The sequence below is a fragment of the Pseudophryne corroboree genome, chromosome 12, assembly GCF_028390025.1.
Source record: "Pseudophryne corroboree isolate aPseCor3 chromosome 12, aPseCor3.hap2, whole genome shotgun sequence".
NCBI classification, from domain to species: domain Eukaryota; kingdom Metazoa; phylum Chordata; class Amphibia; order Anura; family Myobatrachidae; genus Pseudophryne; species Pseudophryne corroboree.
Window position 1 is genome coordinate 1247937 of NC_086455.1, and position 21064 is coordinate 1269000.

General features: G+C 50.2%; 1 protein-coding gene across 1 annotated transcript; it reads left to right on the forward strand.

Moving 5' to 3' along the window:
• Positions 1–1267: 1267 nt before the first annotated feature.
• Positions 1268–14266, forward strand: KRTCAP2 (keratinocyte associated protein 2). Its single transcript, XM_063946627.1, has 5 exons — positions 1268–1379; positions 5455–5609; positions 5890–5953; positions 13927–13993; positions 14079–14266. Exons 1-5 carry the CDS (start codon positions 1376–1378, stop codon positions 14197–14199), a joined length of 411 nt encoding a protein of 136 aa, XP_063802697.1. The 5' UTR covers positions 1268–1375; the 3' UTR covers positions 14200–14266.
• Positions 14267–21064: the final 6798 nt, after the last annotated feature.

Below are 21064 nucleotides of genomic sequence, written 5' to 3' on the forward strand. Positions count from 1 at the left end.
TCCTCATACATGTCGACACAAACGTACCGACACACAGCACACACACAGGGAATGCTCTGATAGAGGACAGGACCCCACTAGCCCTTTGGGGAGACAGAGGGAGAGTTTGCCAGCACACACCAGAGCGCTATATATATACAGGGATAACCTTATATAAGTGTTTTTCCCCTTATAGCTGCTGTATAGTTAATACTGCGCCTAATTTGTGCCCCCCTCTCTTTTTTAACCCTTTCTGTAGTGTAGTGACTGCAGGGGAGAGCCAGGGAGCTTCCCTCCAACGGAGCTGTGAGGGAAAATGGCGCCAGTGTGCTGAGGAGATAGGCTCCGCCCCCTTCTCGGCGGCCTTATCTCCCGTTTTTCTGTGTATTCTGGCAGGGGTTAAATTCATCCATATAGCCCAGGAGCTATATGTGATGCATTTTTTTTTTTTTTTTTTGCCATCCAAGGTGTTTATTATTGCGTCTCAGGGCGCTCCCCCCCAGCGCCCTGCACCCTCAGTGATCGGAGTGTGAAGTGTGCTGAGAGCAATGGCGCACAGCTGCAGTGCTGTGCGCTACCTTGTTGAAGACAGGATGTCTTCTGCCGCCGATTTTCCGGACCTCTTCTGTCTTCTGGCTCTGTAAGGGGGCCGGCGGCGCGGCTCCGGGACCCATCCATGGCTGGGCCTGTGATCGTCCCTCTGGAGCTAATGTCCAGTAGCCTAAGAAGCCCAATCCACTCTGCACGCAGGTGAGTTCGCTTCTTCTCCCCTTAGTCCCTCGATGCAGTGATCCTGTTGCCAGCAGGTCTCACTGAAAATAATAAACCTAAACTAAAACTTTCACAAAGAGCTCAGGAGAGCCCCTAGTGTGCACCCTTCTCGTTCGGGCACAGAAATCTAACTGAGGCTTGGAGGAGGGTCATAGGGGGAGGAGCCAGTGCACACCAGATAGTCCTAAAGCTTTCTTTAGATGTGCCCAGTCTCCTGCGGAGCCGCTATTCCCCATGGTCCTTACGGAGTCCCCAGCATCCACTTAGGACGTTAGAGAAATAAGGATATAATAGGATGTGACGTCACAGTATATGGATAATACAGGGGCCCAGCGCTGATCTCCCGCCATATTCTATGCTGCTCCTCCTCCTCCCGCCGCCAGGTGGCGCTCCTCCTCCTCCCGGCTCTATACTGCGGTGACTCCTCCCCCACGCCAGGTGGCGCTCCTCCTCCCGGCTCTGTACACAGGTGACTCCTCCCCCCCGCCAGGTGGCGCTCCTCCTCCTCTCGGCTCTGTACAGCGGTGACTCCTCCCCCCGTCAGGTGGCGCTCCTCCTCCTCCCGGCTCCGTACAGCGCCAGGTGGAAGCAGCAGCAGCAGCCGGTTCCTGACAGGAAGGAGGCGATGGGTGAGAGCCGTGACCGGCATACAGGAGTCTTCTCTCCAGTCACACCCGGGGCGGGGAGAGAATGAGCTGAGAGAGTGACCGGGGATGTGAGGGGGAGAGGGGCAGAGCTGGGGAGGAGGGAGAGAGGGAGACTGCTGACGTGTCCTACTCTATGTATACACCCTCACTGCCTGTATATACTATATACACCCTCACTGACTGTATATATACTGTAAATACTCCCTCACTGCCTGTATACTCTATGTATATACATCCTCACTGACTATATACTGTATATACACCCTCACTGCCTGTATACTCTTTGTGTGTGTATATATATATATATATATATATATACACCCTCACTGCCTGTATACTGTATATACACTCTCACTAATTATATATACTGCATATACACCCTCACCGACTATATACTCTATGTATATACACCTTCACTTACTATACTGTATATACTATATACACCCTCACTGCCTGTGTACTCTATGTATATACACTATCACTGACTACATATACTGTATACACACTGCCTGTATATATACTGTAAACACCCTCACTGCTTGTGTATATATACTGTATACACTCTCACTGCCTGTATATATAATGTATACACCCTCACTGACTAGTTGTGTGTGTGTGTGTGTGTGTATATATGTATAGACACACTGTACACCCTCACTGTCTCTCTCTCTCTATTTGCAATATAGCTTGGCACTCCGGACTCGCACAAATTAAATTTTTTCAAGAAAAGACACTGGTAGCTATATATATATAGATAGATAGATAGAGTCAGTGACAGTGTATATACAATGTGCGAGTGTACAGTATAATATAAATATATATATACATTTATTATACTGTACACTCGCACATTGTATATACACTGTCACTGACTCATATATATATATATATATATATATATATATATATCATACACTCTCACTGATATACTGTATGTATATACACTGTGTGTATATATGTATGTATGTGTGTGTATGTATGTATGTATGTGTGTGTGTGTATGTGTATATATATATATATATATATATATATATATATATATATATATATATATTTCCAGTATGACCGTCACTCCAAACAGCTTATTTAAATACCTGGGTGCCCTCCCACGGTCCAAGCAGAGCAGATACAAAAAGCAAATTCAGGCGGCACTCCACGGATTTTCAAAACAAAATGAGACAGCTACACAGGCTTGATTGTCAACGTTTCAGGTGCTGTTTAATCACACCTGAAACGTTGACAATCAAGCCTGTGTAGCTGTCTCATTTTGTTTTGAAAATCCGTGGAGTGCCGCCTGAATTTGCTTTATATATATATATATATATTGTGCGTGTATACTGTGTACACTCACTGACTATATATAAACATGGCGTGTGAGCAGGTATGTACCCAGGTAGTGATGTGTGGCGTGTGAGCAGGTATGTACCCGGGTAGAGATACGTGGCTTGTGAGCGGGTATGTACCCGGGTAGTGATACGTGGCGTGTGAGCAGGTATGTACCCGGGTAGTGATACATGTAGTGTGTGTATGTACCCGAGTAGTGATACGTGGCGTGTGAGCAGGTATGTACCCGGGTAGTGATACGTGTAGTGTGTGTATGTACCTGGGTAGTGATACGTGGCGTGTGAGCAGGTATTTACCCGGGTAGTGATACGTGTAGTGTGTGTATGTACCCGGGTAGTGATACGTGGCGTGTGAGCAGGTATTTACCCGGGTAGTGATACGTGGCGTGTGAGCAGGTATTTACCCGGGTAGTGATACGTGTAGTGTGTGTATGTACCCGGGTAGTGATACGTGGCGTGTGAGCGGGTATTTACCCGGGTAGTGATACGTGGAGTGTGAGCGGGTATGTACCCGGGTAGTGATACGTGGAGTGTGAGCGGGTATGTATCCGGGTAGTGATACGTGGAGAGTGGGTATGTATGTACCCGGGTAAGGGTAGTAATACATGACGTGTGAGCGGGTATGTACCCGGGTAGTGATATGTGGCGTGTGAGCGGGTATGTACCCGAGTAGTGATACATGGCGTGTGAGCAGGTATGTACCCGGGTAGTGATGAGTGTGTATTTACCCGGGTAGAGATATGTGGAGTGTGTGTGTGTGTGTGTGTGTGTGTGTGTGTGGGTATGTACCCGGGTAGTACTGCGTGGGGTGTGAGTATATATGTACCCGGGTAGTGATACGTGGGGGTATGTACCCGGGTAGTGATACGTGGAGTGTGTGGGGTTATGTACCCGGGTAGTGATACGTGGAGTGTGTGGGGGTATGTACCCGGGTAGTGATACGTGGAGTGTGTGGGGGTATGTACCCGGGTAGTGATATGTGGAGTGTGTGGGGGCATGTACTCGGGTAGTGATACGTGGAGTGTGTGGGGGTATGTACCCGGGTAGTGATACGTGGAGTGTGTGGGGGTATGTACCCGGGTAGTGATACGTGGAGTGTGTGGGGGTATGTACCCGGGTAGTGATACGTGGAGTGTGTGGGGGTATGTACCCGGGTAGTGATACGTGGAGTGTGTGTGGGGGTATGTACCCGGGTAGTGATATGTGGAGTGTGCGTATATATGTCCCCGGGTAGTGATACGAGGGGTGTGAGTATATATGTACCCGGGTAGTGATATGTCGAATGTGAGTATATATGTACCCGGGTAGTGATATGTCGAATGTGAGTATATATGTACCCGGGTAGTGATATGTCGAATGTGAGTATATATGTACCCGGGTAGTGATATGTCGAATGTGAGTATATATGTACCCGGGTAGTGATATGTCGAATGTGAGTGTATATGTACCCTGGTAGTGATATGTCGAATGTGAGTGTATATGTACCCGGGTAGTGGTATGTCGAATGTGAGTATATATGTACCCGGGTAGTGATATGTCGTGTGTGTGTGTGTGTGTGTATATATATATATATATATATATATATATATATATATATATATATACCCGGGTAGTGATACGTGGGGTGTGAGTATATGTGTATTCGGGTAGTGATATGTGGGGTGTGAGTATATGTACCCGGGTAAGGATACATGGGGTGTGAGTATATGTACCCGGGTAGTGATATGTGGAGTGAGAGTATGTATGTACCCTGGTAGGGGGACGTGGATTGTGAGTATGTATGTACCCGGGTGGTGATACGTGGGGTGTGAGTATATATGTACCCGGGTGGTGATACGTGGGGTGTGAGTATATATGTACCCGGGTGGTTATACGTGGGGTGTGAGTATATATGTACCCGGATGGTGATACGTGGGGTGTGAATATATATGTACCCGGGTAGTGATACGTGGAGTGTGAGTATATGTACCCGGGTAAGGATATGTGGAGTGTGAGTATGTATGTACCCTGGTAGGGAGACGTGGAGTGTGAGTATGTATGTACCCGGGTAGTGATATGTGGAATGTGAGTATGTATGTACCGGGGTTGTGATATGTGGAGTGTGAGTATGTATGTACCCTGGTAGGGAGACGTGGAGTGTCAGTATGTATGTATCCGGGTAGGGAGACGTGGAGTGTGAGTATGTATGTACCCTGGTAGGGAGACGTGGAGTGTGAGTATGTATGTACCCGGGTGGTGATATGTGGAGTTTGAGTATGTATGTACCCTGGTAGGGAGACGTGGAGTGTGAGTATGTATGTACCCGGGTGGTGATATGTGGAGTGTGAGTATGTATGTACCCGGGTAGTGATATGTGGAGTGTGAGTTTGTATGTACCCTGGTAGGGAGACGTGGAGTCTCAGTATGTATGTACTCTGGTAGGGAGACGTGGAGTGTGAGTATGTATGTACCCGGGTGGTGATATGTGGAGTGTGAGTATGTATGTACCCTGGTAAGGAGACGTGGAGTGTGAGTATGTATGTACTCTGGTAGGGAGACGTGGAGTGTGAGTATGTATGTACTCGGGTGGTGATATGTGGAGTGTGAGTATGTATGTACCCTGGTAAGGAGACGTGGAGTGTGAGTATGTATGTACCCTGGTAGGGAGACGTGGAGTGTGTGTGTGTGGGGGGGTATTGATTAGTAGTGATTGGCGCTGTGCCTCTCCCCCGCAGCGGTCAGCACTAAGATCTCCCTGGCGCTCTCCTCCCTGGTGTCTCTCCTGCTCTTTGCTGGGATGCAGATGTACAGCAAGCACCTGGCTTCCTCCGAGTGGCTGACCATCCTGGGCGGTCTCCTGGGATCCGGCATCTTCTTATTCTCTGTCACCGTATCCTTTATCTGATGTGACGCTGTGACCGCCATCATGGGTGCTGTAGGAGGGACGTAGTGTGAGAGAGACTGGTCCCCCCGGCACAGCGCTCATAAGCCAGGCTGTCTGATATACTGTTGTGTACTCTTACCAGGGGCTTCCCTGAAGCCTCCAATAAGCAGGCATTACAAGGACCAGCACTCCCTGTCCACGACTGATCCTGTATGGCAATACGCAGAACGGAGATGACGCTACCACGCTCTCAGTCCAGTACGCGTTTCCTTAGCTGTGACCTCAGGCCGTGAACAACCTGGAGAACATTGTGTTTGGTAAGGGCTTCCAGGCCAAGGTGTTCCCCGAGGGTGAGTAGACCTGCATCCATCCGCGATCTGCGTGGGAGTGAGGTAAAGGCGTCAGCTGTGGTTTCGTCTGCGTGGTGGGCTCAGGAAAGCGGTTTTCTGTGCTGAGGTGGTCATATGAGTTGACATTGGAGGGTGCGTCGGTGGTCTGACTTCTGGGGTGGAGACTGGCATTGTCAGAGTTAGGGGATCAGCAAAGTGTAAGGACAGGGGCTCTTCATTATCTGACTGGCACTGTGGGGGTTCACTGATCTCCTTCTAGTCTGGCATGTATGGGTTGTGGAATACAGAGAGGCATTACTCTGGATGATGGGGGGGTGTTGGATACAGAGACATGTTACTCTGGATGATGGGGCTGTGGGATACGGAGACATGTTATTCTGGATGATAGGGGATACACAGACGAGTTACTCTGGATGATGGGGGATACAGAGACGTGTTACTCTGGATGATGGGTGTGTGGGATACGGAGACATGTTATTCTGGATGATAGGGGATACACAGACGAGTTACTCTGGATGATGGGGATACAGAGACGTGTTACTCTGGATGATGGGGGTGTGTGATACGGAGACATGTTATTCTGGATGATAGGGGATACACAGACGAGTTACTCTGGATGATGGGGGATACAGAGACGTGTTACTCTGGATGATGGGGGTGTGGGATACGGAGACATGTTGTTCTGGATGATAGGGGATACACAGACGAGTTACTCTGGATGATGGGGATACAGAGACGTGTTACTCTGGATGATGGGGGTGTGGGATACGGAGACATGTTATTCTGGATGATAGGGGATACACAGACGAGTTATTCTGGATGATAGCGGATACACAGACGAGTTACTCTGGATGATGGGGGATACAGAGACGTGTTACTCTGGATGATGGGGGTGTGGGATACGGAGACATGTTATTCTGGATGATAGGGGATACACAGACGAGTTACTCTGGATGATGGGGGATACAGAGACGTGTTACTCTGGATGATGGGGGTGTGGGATACGGAGACATGTTATTCTGGATGATAGGGGATACACAGACGAGTTACTCTGGATGATGGGGATACAGAGACGTGTTACTCTGGATGATGGGGGTGTGGGATACAGAGACGTGTTACTCTGGATGATGGGGGTGTGGGATACGGAGACATGTTATTCTGGATGATGGGGGATACACAGACGAGTTACTCTGGATGATGGGGATACAGAGACGTGTTACTCTGGATGATGGGGGTGTGGGATACGGAGACATGTTATTCTGGATGATGGGATACACAGACGAGTTACTCTGGATGATGGGGGATACAGAGACGTGTTACTCTGGATGATGGGGGTGTGGGATACGGAGACATGTTATTCTGGATGATAGGGGATACACAGACGAGTTATTCTGGATGATAGCGGATACACAGACGAGTTACTCTGGATGATGGGGATACAGAGACGTGTTACTCTGGATGATGGGGGTGTGTGATACGGAGACATGTTATTCTGGATGATGGGGGATACACAGACGAGTTACTCTGGATGATGGGGATACAGAGACGTGTTACTCTGGATGATGGGGGTGTGGGATACGGAGACATGTTATTCTGGATGATAGGGGATACACAGACGAGTTATTCTGGATGATGGGGATACAGAGACGTGTTACTCTGGATGATGGGGGATACACAGACGAGTTACTCTGGATGATGGGGATACAGAGACGTGTTACTCTGGATGATGGGGGATACACAGACGAGTTACTCTGGATGATGGGGGATACAGAGACGTGTTACTCTGGATGATGGGGGTGTGGGATACGGAGACATGTTATTCTGGATGATGGGGGATACACAGACGAGTTACTCTGGATGATGGGGATACAGAGACGTGTTACTGTGGATGATGGGGGTGTGGGATACGGAGACATGTTATTTTGGATGATAGGGGATACACAGACGAGTTACTCTGGATGATGGGGGATACAGAGACGTTGCACAAAATGGAAAGCTGCTCAATCAGATTGTGATGTCACTCAGGTTCTAAAAGGGAGGGGTAATTCTGTGTAAGAAAAAACAATTTGTGTTCCCTAATGCACACCGAGTGAGAAATAATAATACTACATAATAGTCAGATAATACGGAGATCTTAGTTGCGTATATCTGCGAAAATAGGGTTAAGCCCCCAGGCCGTTCGGCAAGGCATCTCCATCACTGGGGGTCCCTAATACTAGGTATGGGTCCGAGGTGCAGGATATACGCAACTAAGATCTCCGTATTATCTGACTATTATGTAGTATTATTATTTTTCACTCAGTGTGCATTAGGGAACACATTGTTTTTTCTTACACAGAATTACCCCTCCCTTTTAGCACCTGAGTGATATTACATCTGATTGAGCAGCTTTCCATTTTGTGCATTGTATTTAGAGAGGCATGGATGGGTCAGCATTAGGAGGGATTGCTGACTCCAGAGTGCCATTGGAGAAGTCAGGGGTATCACCAGGTAAGCTGGCTCTCAGATTTTGTAGGAGCCATTATCATGTGGCCTTACACTGGGCATTCAGACCCAGACATATATGTAATTATTTATGGGGTGCCGGGGCCCCTGTGTCGGTATGGCTGGGCCGCTTCAGGTCGGCACACCCTAACACTTTATTAACACTTATGCTTTTCCCTATCACTTTGTATATATGTTTGTATTCTTTTAATCGCACTTCACTTACATATCACTTATGTGCTTCTTATTAACCCATATTAACTTTCACTTGTGTGCTGACCTGGGGTAGCCGACCTGTGCCGACGTGATGGGGTCCTGCACCCCGGACCCATACCTAGTGTTAGGGACCCCCCGTGACGGAGACGCCTTGCCGAACGGCCTGGGGGCTTAACCCTATATCTGCAGATATACGCAACTAAGATCTCCGTATTATCTGACTATTATGTAGTATTATTATTTCTCACTCAGTGTGCATTAGGGAACACAAATTGTTTCTTCTTACTTCGGATACAGAGACGTGTTACTCTGGATGATGGGGGATACAGAGACGTATTACTCTGGATGATGGGGGATACGGAGACATGTTTTTCTGGATGATAGGGGATACAGAGACGTGTTACTCTGGATGGTGGGGGATACAGAGACGTGTTATTCTGGATGATGGGGGATACGGAGACGTGTTTCTCTGGATGATAGGGGATACGGAGACGTGCTATTCTGGATGATGGGGGATACGGAGACGTATTACACTGGATGATGGGGGGATACAGAGACGTGCTATTCTGGATGATGGGGGATACAAAGACGTGTTTCTCTGGATGATAGGGGATACGGAGACGTGTTACTCTGGATGATGGGGGATAGTGGATAAGGAGACGTGTTGCTCTGGATGATGGGGCATAGGGGATAAGGAGACGTGTTGCTCTGGATGATAGGGGATAAGGAGACGTGTTACTCTGGATGATGGGGGATAGGGGATAAGGAGACGTGTTGCTCTGGATGATGGGGGATAGGGGATAAGGAGACGTGTTGCTCTGGATGATGGGGGATAGGGGATAAGGAGACGTATTGCTCTGGATGATGGGGGATAGGGGATAAGGAGACGTGTTACTCTGGATGATGGGGAATAAGGAGACGTGTTACTCTGGATGATAGGGGATACGGAGACGTGTTACTCTGGATGATAGGGGATAAGGAGACGTGTTACTCTGGATGATGGGGGATAGGGGATAAGGAGACGTGTTACTCTGGATGATGGGGGATAGGGGATAAGGAGACGTGTTGCTCTGGATGATGGGGGATAGGGGATAAGGAGACGTATTGCTCTGGATGATGGGGGATAGGGGATAAGGAGACGTGTTACTCTGGATGATGGGGAATAAGGAGACGTGTTACTCTGGATGATAGGGGATACGGAGACGTGTTACTCTGGATGATAGGGGATAAGGAGACGTGTTACTCTGGATGATGGGGAATAAGGAGACGTGTTACTCTGGATGATGGGGAATAAGGAGACGTGTTACTCTGGATGATGGGGAATAAGGAGACGTGTTACTCTGGATGATAGGGAATAAGGAGACGTGTTACTCTGGATGATGGGGGATAAGGAGACGTGTTACTCTGGGGGATAGGGGATAAGGAGACGTATTGCTCTGGATGATGGGGGATAGGGGATAAGGAGACGTGTTGCTCTGGATGATGGGATATAGGGAATAAGGAGACATGTTACTCTGGATGATGGGGGATAGGGGATAAGGAGATGTGTTGCTCTGGATGATGGGGGATAGGGGATAAGGAGACGTGTTGCTCTGGATGATGGGGGATAGGGAATAAGGAGACTTGTTACTCTGGATGATGGGGAATAAGGAGACAAGTTACTCTGGATGATAGGGGATAAGGAGACGTGTTGTCCTGGATGATGGGGGATAGGGGATAAGGAGACGTGTTGCTCTGGATGATGGGATATAGGGAATAAGGAGACATGTTACTCTGGATGATGGGGGATAGGGGATAAGGAGATGTGTTGCTCTGGATGATGGGGGATAGGGGATAAGGAGACGTGTTGCTCTGGATGATGGGGGATAGGGAATAAGGAGACTTGTTACTCTGGATGATGGGGGATAGGGAATAAGGAGACGTGTTGCTCTGGATGATGGGGAATACGGAGGCATGTTATTCTGGATAATGGGGGATATGGAGACGTGTTACTCTGGATGATGGGGGATAGGGGATAAGGAGACGTGTTGCTCTGGATGATGGGGGATAGGGAATAAGGAGACGTGTTACTCTGGATGATGGGGAATACGGAGGCATGTTATTCTGGATAATGGGGAATTAGGAGACGTGTTGCTCTGGATGATGGGGGATATGGAGACGTGTTGCTCTGGATGATGGGGGATAAGGAGACGTGTTACTCTGGATGATGGGGGATAAGGAGATGTGTTACTCTGGATGATAGGGGATAAGGAGACGTGTTACTCGATAATGGGGGATAAGGAGATGTGTTACTCTGGATGATGGAGGGTAGGGGATATTGAGACGTGTTACTCTGGATGATGGGGGATAAGGAGACGTGTTACTCTGGATGATGGGGGGATACGGAGACGTGTTACTCTGGATGATGGGGGATAAGGAGACGTGTTACTCTGGATGATGGGGGATAAGGAGACGTGTTACTCTGGATGATGGGGGATAAGGAGACGTGTTACTCTAGATGATGGGGGATAAGGAGACGTGTTACTCTGGATGATAGGGGATAAGGACACGTGTTACTCGATAATGGGGGATATGGAGATGTGTTACTCTGGATGATGGGGGATAGGGGATAAGGAGACGTGTTGCTCTGGATGATGGGGGATATGGAGACGTGTTGCTCTGGATGATGGGGGATATGGAGACGTGTTGCTCTGGATGATGGGGGATATGGAGACGTGTTGCTCTGGATGATGGGGGATATGGAGACGTGTTGCTCTGGATGATGGGGGATAAAGAGACGTGTTACTCTGGATGATGGGGGGATACGGAGACGTGTTACTCTGGATGATGGGGGATAAGGAGACGTGTTACTCTGGATGATGGGGGATAAGGAGACGTGTTACTCTGGATGATGGGGGATAAGGAGACGTGTTACTCTGGATGATGGGGGATAAGGAGACGTGTTACTCTGGATGATGGGGGATATGGAGACGTGTTGCTCTGGATGATGGGGGATATGGAGACGTGTTGCTCTGGATGATGGGGGATATGGAGACGTGTTGCTCTGGATGATGGGGGATATGGAGACGTGTTGCTCTGGATGATGGGGGATATGGAGACGTGTTGCTCTGGATGATGGGGGATAAAGAGACGTGTTACTCTGGATGATGGGGGGATACGGAGACGTGTTACTCTGGATGATGGGGGATAAGGAGACGTGTTACTCTGGATGATGGGGGATAAGGAGACGTGTTACTCTGGATGATGGGGGATAAGGAGACGTGTTACTCTGGATGATGGGGGATAAGGAGACGTGTTACTCTGGATGATGGGGGATATGGAGACGTGTTGCTCTGGATGATGGGGGATATGGAGACGTGTTGCTCTGGATGATGGGGGATATGGAGACGTGTTGCTCTGGATGATGGGGGATATGGAGACGTGTTGCTCTGGATGATGGGGGATATGGAGACGTGTTGCTCTGGATGATGGGGGATAAAGAGACGTGTTACTCTGGATGATGGGGGGATACGGAGACGTGTTACTCTGGATGATGGGGGATAAGGAGACGTGTTACTCTGGATGATGGGGGATAAGGAGACGTGTTACTCTGGATGATGGGGGATAAGGAGACGTGTTACTCTGGATGATGGGGGATAAGGAGACGTGTTACTCTGGATGATGGGGGATAAGGAGACGTGTTACTCTGGATGATGGGGGATAAGGAGACGTGTTACTCTGGATGATAGGGGATAAGGAGACGTGTTACTCGATAATGGGGGATATGGAGATGTGTTACTCTGGATGATGGAGGATAGGGGATATGGAGACGTGTTACTCTGGATGATGGGGGATAAGGAGACGTGTTACTCTGGATGATGGGGGGATAGGGGATAAGGAGACGTGTTGCTCTGGATGATGGGGGATATGGAGACGTGTTGCTCTGGATGATGGGGGATAGGGGATAAGGAGACGTGTTGCTCTGGATGATGGGGGATATGGAGACGTGTTACTCTGGATGATGGGGGATAAGGAGACGTGTTACTCTGGATGATGGGGGGATACAGAGACGTGTTACTCTGGATGATGGGGGATAAGGAGACGTGTTACTCTGGATGATAGGGGATAAGGAGACGTGTTACTCGATAATGGGGGATATGGAGATGTGTTACTCTGGATGATGGGGGATAGGGGATAAGGAGACGTGTTGCTCTGGATGATGGGGGATATGGAGACGTGTTGCTCTGGATGATGGGGGATATGGAGACGTGTTGCTCTGGATGATGGGGGATAAAGAGACGTGTTACTCTGGATGATGGGGGGATACGGAGACGTGTTACTCTGGATGATGGGGGATAAGGAGACGTGTTACTCTGGATGATGGGGGATAAGGAGACGTGTTACTCTGGATGATGGGGGATAAGGAGACGTGTTACTCTGGATGATGGGGGATAAGGAGACGTGTTACTCTGGATGATGGGGGATAAGGAGACGTGTTACTCTGGATGATAGGGGATAAGGAGACGTGTTACTCGATAATGGGGGATATGGAGATGTGTTACTCTGGATGATGGAGGGTAGGGGATATGGAGACGTGTTACTCTGGATGATGGGGGATAAGGAGACGTGTTACTCTGGATGATGGGGGATAAGGAGACGTGTTACTCTGGATGATGGGGGATAGGGGATAAGGAGACGTGTTGCTCTGGATGATTGGGGATATGGAGACGTGTTGCTCTGGATGATGGGGGATATGGAGACGTGTTGCTCTGGATGATGGGGGATAAGGAGACGTGTTACTCTGGATGATGGGGGATAAGGAGACGTGTTACTCTGGATGATGGGGGGGATACGGAGACGTGTTACTCTGGATGATGGGGGATATGGAGACGTGTTACTCTGGATGATAGGGGATAAGGAGACGTGTTACTCGATAATGGGGGATATGGAGATGAGTTACTCTGGATGATGGAGGGTAGGGGATACGGAGACGTGTTACTCTGGATGATGGGGGATAGGGAATAAGGAGACGTGTTGCTCTGGATGATGGAGGATACGGAGACATGTTACTCTGGATGATGGAGGGTAGGGGATATGGAGACGTATTACTCTGGATGATTAGGGATAAGGAGACGTGTTACACTGGATGATGGGGGGATACAGAGACGTGTTACTCTGGATGATTGGGGATACGGAGACATGTTACTCTGGATGATGGGGGATACGGAGACATGTTACTCTGGATGATGGGGATATGGGGTATGAGTACAATGATCTCTCTCTCTTTGTTGCAGTCCTCTTCTGCCTGTCGCTTGCTCTCTTTGCCTCGGGGTTGGTACATAGAGTCTGCGTCACCACATGGTCAGTATCTGTATATATCGTGACAGAGGGTACGGTTATTGTGGGGTAATACAGCAGTTCCTGATTCCGCTGCTTGTCTCCTCAGCTTCATCTTCTCCTTGGTGGATCTGTACTACGTCAACAAGATCTCCTCCGGGCTGTACCAGGCGGTGGTCTCCGCTGTGCTCCCTGGGAAGGTGGTCGGGAAGAGCAAGAAACGCAGCTGATCCCTGCCCCCCTTTCTCCTACATTCCACACCATGCATATGCAAATAAAGTGCCGTCTCTTTGTAGAGCTATGTGTGGGGGCAGTTATTCCGTCACGTGCCCCGGGAGGGGACGTGATGTGGGGGTCACATGTTGGCCATGGCTTCATATCTGCGCTGTGAAACCAGACCTCAGCATATAGCGATGGGCACACTGGTTTTTCTGGATCGTCACATAAGTAATATAAAACTAGTCTGTTGTTCACCGCACACAGCCATCTTTCTGTGGAAGTGCTTCTCACATACGAGGTTAGTGACTGCTCTGTTAGAACTCTGGGAAGGTCTGCCAGTGGCCATCGCTCATTTACATATCACTGCATTACTTTCTGACCAAGGGGCCCTGTCTGCTACGGATCCCATAGAGGGCCACAGCTGGAGACGGTGGGATTCCGCTATAATCTATGACCAGTATACTCCAGCACCAACTTGTGGTGGCTGGGGTGGGGTTCGGCCTGTTGGAAGTATCTCCTTTCCTCTAAACACGATTTGTCATTTACACAGATCTGTACCGCTGCAGGTGTGCGCCCTACAGGTATTCTCAGCACCTGGGCCGAGCCCTGTGCACGCTGCCATATCGTACCCAGAAAGTGCCACACGTCTTATCTGTCCGTAGAACATTCTTCATTAATGTGCTGAAAGATGCTCCTCACTTATTATATAACTAGATGACCAGAACTCCGGCATACTCTGCAGTGCTGTGCAGTTGGGAATACAGTAATGAAACCACACCTCCGAGAGGTAGGAGGGCCCTGCTCGCAAGCTTACACTCTAGGAGAACAGTGGTGTGACATGTGAGGATATTACATATTGGTACATGTAAATTCCAGGAGTAATAAGTGCTTAGTGGGTGATATGATACAGTAATGTTGCTTTGCCGGTCGGTAAGGTGGAACACATGTAAGTTTTGTGTGAACTGTGTATAAATACCTAAATGGAGTAGAATAAGGTTAATTGCTGGAGTTGCTGACTACTGAAGCACTGGACCAGCTTCTGCTTTGAGTAAGGGTGGGAATGTTTCTCAGTGTCTGCAAAATAAGAACAAGCTGGTGCAATACACTAAGTACTGAAGGGCATCTTCCATGTGGAGTCGGGCCTGGACACCGCTGCAAAGGCCAATGAGACAGCTTAGGATTTATATTGTAAGGCAGAGGACCACTCCTAGCCTATACTGGCATCCCATCACTGTCACTACCGCTCTGGACCTCAAGCCCAGTTCTTATTGTTACCAGTAACACAAACCAGCCTTGTGCCCAGCGACTGCCTGAGAAGTAACCGCAGGAGCCTCAGTCATCTCTGCCGGCTCCTGTGTCATCATTAATATAAATCAGCATGGTACGTCGTAACAAGGCACTACATGGATGGAAAGACCTCCAGCATCAATGGAAACGAGTTTCATGTCTGCTAGACATCTATGCCACCTATCCCTATACCCAAGAGAGAGGAGAGTCAATTCTCACCTGGTGCTACATCACAAGCTACAAGTCTGGAGCTAGATCACTAAGATCACAGGTAGTGTACCACGGAACGTCATCAATCACTTGTCAGCCGTTGTAACAGCGATGTGCACCTAAGCCTCAAACACCTACCCGACGGGTTCTATAGATGACTTATGTGGCCACAGACACCCACCTGACGGGTCCTATAGATGGCTGATGTGGCCACAGACATCCACCTCACTGGTCATATAGATGCTAGTGCGGTCCTCAGACACCCATCCGATGGCCTCCTATAGATGGCTGATGTGGCCTCACAAACCCACCTGATGGGCTGCTATAGATGGCTGATGTGGCCTCAGCCACCCACCTGATGGGCTCCTATAGATGGCTGATGTGGCCTCAGACACCCACCTGAGGGGCTCCTATATATGGCTGATGTGGCCTCACAAACCCACCTGATGGGCTCCTATAGATGGCTGATGTGGCCTCAGCCACCCACCTGATGGGCTGCTATAGATGGCTGATGTGGCCTCAGCCACCCACCTGATGGGCTCATATAGATGGCTGATGTGGCCTCAGACACCCACCTGAGGGGCTCCTATATATGGCTGATGTGGCCTCACAAACCCACCTGATGGGCTCCTATAGATGGCTGATGTGGCCTCACAAACCCACCTGATGGGCTCCTATAGATGGCTGATGTGGCCTCAGCCACCCACTTGATGGGCTCCTATAGATGGCTGATGTGGCTTCAGCCACCCACCTGATGAGCTCCTAAAGATGGCTGATGCGGCCTCAGCCACCCACCTGATGGGCTCCTATAGATGGCTGATGCAGCCTCAGGCACCCACCTGATGGGCTCCTATAGATGGCTGATGCAGCCTCAGCCACCCACTTGATGGGCTCCTATAGATGGCTGATGCAGCCTCAGCCACCCACCTGATGGGCTCCTATAGATGGCTGATGCAGCCTCAGGCACCCACCTGATGGGCTCCTATAGATGGCTGATGCAGCCTCAGCCACCCACCTGATGGGCTCCTATAGATGGCTGATGCAGCCTCAGCCACCCACCTGATGTCTCCTATAGATGGCTGATGCGGCCACAGACACCCACCTGATGGGCTCCTATAGATGGTTGATGCAGCCACAGACACCCACCTGATGGGCTCCTATAGATGGCTGATGGGGCCTCAGACACCCACCTAATGGGCTCCTATACATGGCTGATGAGGCCTCAAACACCCCCTGATGGGCTCCTATAGATGGCTGGTATGGCCTCAGACACCCCCCTGATGGCCTCCTATAGATGGCTGATGTAGCCTCACAAACTCACCTCATGAGCTCCTATAGATGGCTGATGTGCCTGATGGGCTCCTATAGATGGCTGATGTGGCCTCAGATATCCACCTGATGGGCTCCTATAGATGGTGGATTTGGCCTCAAACACCCACCTGAGGGGCTCCTATATATGGCTGATGTGGCCTCACAAACCCACCTGAGGGGCTCCTATAGATGGTTGATGTGGCCTTAGCCACCCACCTGATGGGCTCCTATAGATGGCTGATGCGGCCTCAGCCACCCACCTGATGTCTCCTATAGATGGCTGATGTGGCCTCTGCCACCCACTTGATGGGCTTCTATAGATGGCTGATGTGGCCTCAGCCACCCACCTGATGGGCTCTTATAGATGGCTGATGTGGCCTCAGCCACCCACCTGATGGGCTCCTAAAGATGGCTGATGTGGCCTCAGCCACCCACCTGATGAGCTCCTAAAGATGGCTGATGCGGCCTCAGCCACCCACCTGATGGGCTCCTATAGATGGCTGATGGGGCCTCAGACACCCACCTAATGGGCTCCTATACATGGCTGATGGGGCCTCAGACACCCACCTAATAAGTTCCTATAGATGGCTAATGGGGCCTCAGACACCCACCTGATGGGCTCCTATAGATGGCTGATGGGGCCTCAGACACCCACCTAATGGGCTCCTATAGATGGTTGATGCGGCCACAGACACCCACCTGATGGACTCCTATAGATGGCTAATGGGGACTCAGACACGCATCCGATGGCCTCCTACAGATGGCTGATGTGGCCTCGGAAACCCACCTGATGGGCTCCTATAGATGGCTGATGGGGCCTCAGACACTCACCTAATGGGCTCCTATAGATGGCTGATGTGGCCTCAGACACCCATCTGATGCGGCCACAGACACCCACCTGATGGGCTCCTATAGATGGCTGATGGGGCCTCAGACACCCACCTAATGGGCTCCTATAGATGGTTGATGCGGCCACAGACACCCACCTGATGGACTCCTATAGATGGCTGATGGGGCCTCAGACACTCACCTAATGGGCTCCTATAGATGGCTGATGCAGCCTCAGACACCTATCTGATGTAGCCACAGACACCCACCTGATGGGCTCCTATAGATGGCTGATGGGGCCTCAGACACTCACCTAATGGGCTCCTATAGATGGCTGATGCAGCCTCAGACACCTATCTGATGTAGCCACAGACACCCACCTGATGGGCTCCTATAGATGGCTGATGCGGCCACAGACACCCACCTGATGGACTCCTATAGATGGCTGATGGGGCCTCAGACACTCACCTAATGGGCTCCTATAGATGGCTGATGCAGCCTCAGACACCTATCTGATGTAGCCATAGACACCCACCTGATGGGCTCCTATAGATGGCTGATGGGGCCTCAGACACTCACCTAATGGGCTCCTATAGATGGCTGATGCAGCCTCAGACACCTATCTGATGTAGCCACAGACACCCACCTGATGTCTCCTATAGATGGCTGATGCGGCCACAGACACCCACCTGATGGGCTCCTATAGATGGTTGATGCAGCCACAGACACCCACCTGATGGGCTCCTATAGATGGCTGATGGGGCCTCAGACACCCACCTAATGGGCTCCTATACATGGCTGATGTGGCCTCAAACACCCCCTGATGGGCTCCTATAGATGGCTGGTATGGCCTCAGACACCCCCCTGATGGCCTCCTATAGATGGCTGATGTAGCCTCACAAACTCACCTCATGAGCTCCTATAGATGGCTGATGTGCCTGATGGGCTCCTATAGATGGCTGATGTGGCCTCAGATATCCACCTGATGGGCTCCTATAGATGGTGGATTTGGCCTCAAACACCCACCTGAGGGGCTCCTATATATGGCTGATGTGGCCTCACAAACCCACCTGAGGGGCTCCTATAGATGGTTGATGTGGCCTTAGCCACCCACCTGATGGGCTCCTATAGATGGCTGATGCGGCCTCAGCCACCCACCTGATGTCTCCTATAGATGGCTGATGTGGCCTCTGCCACGCACTTGATGGGCTTCTATAGATGGCTGATGTGGCCTCAGCCACCCACCTGATGGGCTCTTATAGATGGCTGATGTGGCCTCAGCCACCCACCTGATGGGCTCCTAAAGATGGCTGATGTGGCCTCAGCCACCCACCTGATGAGCTCCTAAAGATGGCTGATGCGGCCTCAGCCACCCACCTGATGGGCTCCTATAGATGGCTGATGGGGCCTCAGACACCCACCTAATGGGCTCCTATACATGGCTGATGGGGCCTCAGACACCCACCTAATAAGTTCCTATAGATGGCTAATGGGGCCTCAGACACCCACCTGATGGGCTCCTATAGATGGCTGATGGGGCCTCAGACACCCACCTAATGGGCTCCTATAGATGGTTGATGCGGCCACAGACACCCACCTGATGGACTCCTATAGATGGCTAATGGGGACTCAGACACGCATCCGATGGCCTCCTACAGATGGCTGATGTGGCCTCGGAAACCCACCTGATGGGCTCCTATAGATGGCTGATGGGGCCTCAGACACTCACCTAATGGGCTCCTATAGATGGCTGATGTGGCCTCAGACACCCATCTGATGCGGCCACAGACACCCACCTGATGGGCTCCTATAGATGGCTGATGGGGCCTCAGACACCCACCTAATGGGCTCCTATAGATGGTTGATGCGGCCACAGACACCCACCTGATGGACTCCTATAGATGGCTGATGGGGCCTCAGACACTCACCTAATGGGCTCCTATAGATGGCTGATGCAGCCTCAGACACCTATCTGATGTAGCCACAGACACCCACCTGATGGGCTCCTATAGATGGCTGATGGGGCCTCAGACACTCACCTAATGGGCTCCTATAGATGGCTGATGCAGCCTCAGACACCTATCTGATGTAGCCACAGACACCCACCTGATGGGCTCCTATAGATGGCTGATGCGGCCTCAAACACCCATCTGATGCGGCCTCAGACACTGTGACACAGGGTGACATTGTCAGTAGACCATTTTAATATTGGCTTCTGTTATGCCCGGTTCTTGTTGTTCATAGACTGTAGACCATGTATTTCTGCTCCTGCATTTCCTCACATACTCCCCACATGACTGGACTCCTGTATCTCCCTCAAGAGATGACCCCATTACCATGGGCCCTGTGTGACCGCCAGGAGTATTATGCGTTTGCTGGTGAAGTAGTCTCTGGTGTCGCATTTGTGAAGCGATAACCTATTGCGCTGAGGTAAATAAGTAGCTGTAGACAGAGAGGAGCAAGTTCTGACCGATGATCCATTCCCAGTCTATGGGACAGGCATGGTTGGCCTAAAGGAATGAAAGGAAGAGAAAGGCCAGGCGTTCCTGTAGGGAGCTGGGACCCAGAGGATACTGACCTATGACATAATATCACATGAGCGGGTGTAAGTTCTGGGGTCATTCTAGCGCTACCCCAGAATGGAGCATTGCTGCGGAGATACGGGAAGCTGTGACACAAAGGGGCCGTTTTCATGGACCACATAATAGAATCAGTGGAGGAAGCAGCTAGATGCTGTAACATCAGTGACCGCAGCCCAGTGACTGACCAATGAACGTGTCAGAAGACTGTAAACCAGTATCAAAGTCAGCTTGTGATAGGACCGCAACATCAAAGGACACGACTGCAGCATAGCCAACCAACTGGACTTCCACTTGGGGATTCCGAATTACAGACCAGTGATCGTGTGCGGAATCTCGGCTTTGTCCTGGATGGTGGCATCTGACACTTAAACATCAGATATCAGCCACATCAAATCCTCATTCTTTCACCTGAGGAACATAGCCAGAATCAAGCACTTAATTCCCTCAGATGATCTGCCAAAAGTCATCCATCAGGTCTGGCAAACCTGTGGCTCTCCAGCTGTTGTGAAACTACACATCCCAGCATGCCCTGTCACAGCTTTAGCATTCCCTAGTAGTGAAATTGTGGCAGAGCATGCTGGAACTTGTAGTTTCACAACAGCTGGTGAGCCACAGGTTGGCCAGGTCTGTCATACAATACACGCATTGGTATCATCTC

Bases quoted from the DNA above. Each gene is read 5' to 3' on its own strand.
- KRTCAP2 (XM_063946627.1), top strand. The intron at 5,610-5,889 runs GTATCCTTTATC...CTGTGACCTCAG, and splicing joins TCTTCTTATTCTCTGTCACC to GCCGTGAACAACCTGGAGAA. The intron at 5,954-13,926 runs GTGAGTAGACCT...TCTTTGTTGCAG, and splicing joins GGCCAAGGTGTTCCCCGAGG to TCCTCTTCTGCCTGTCGCTT.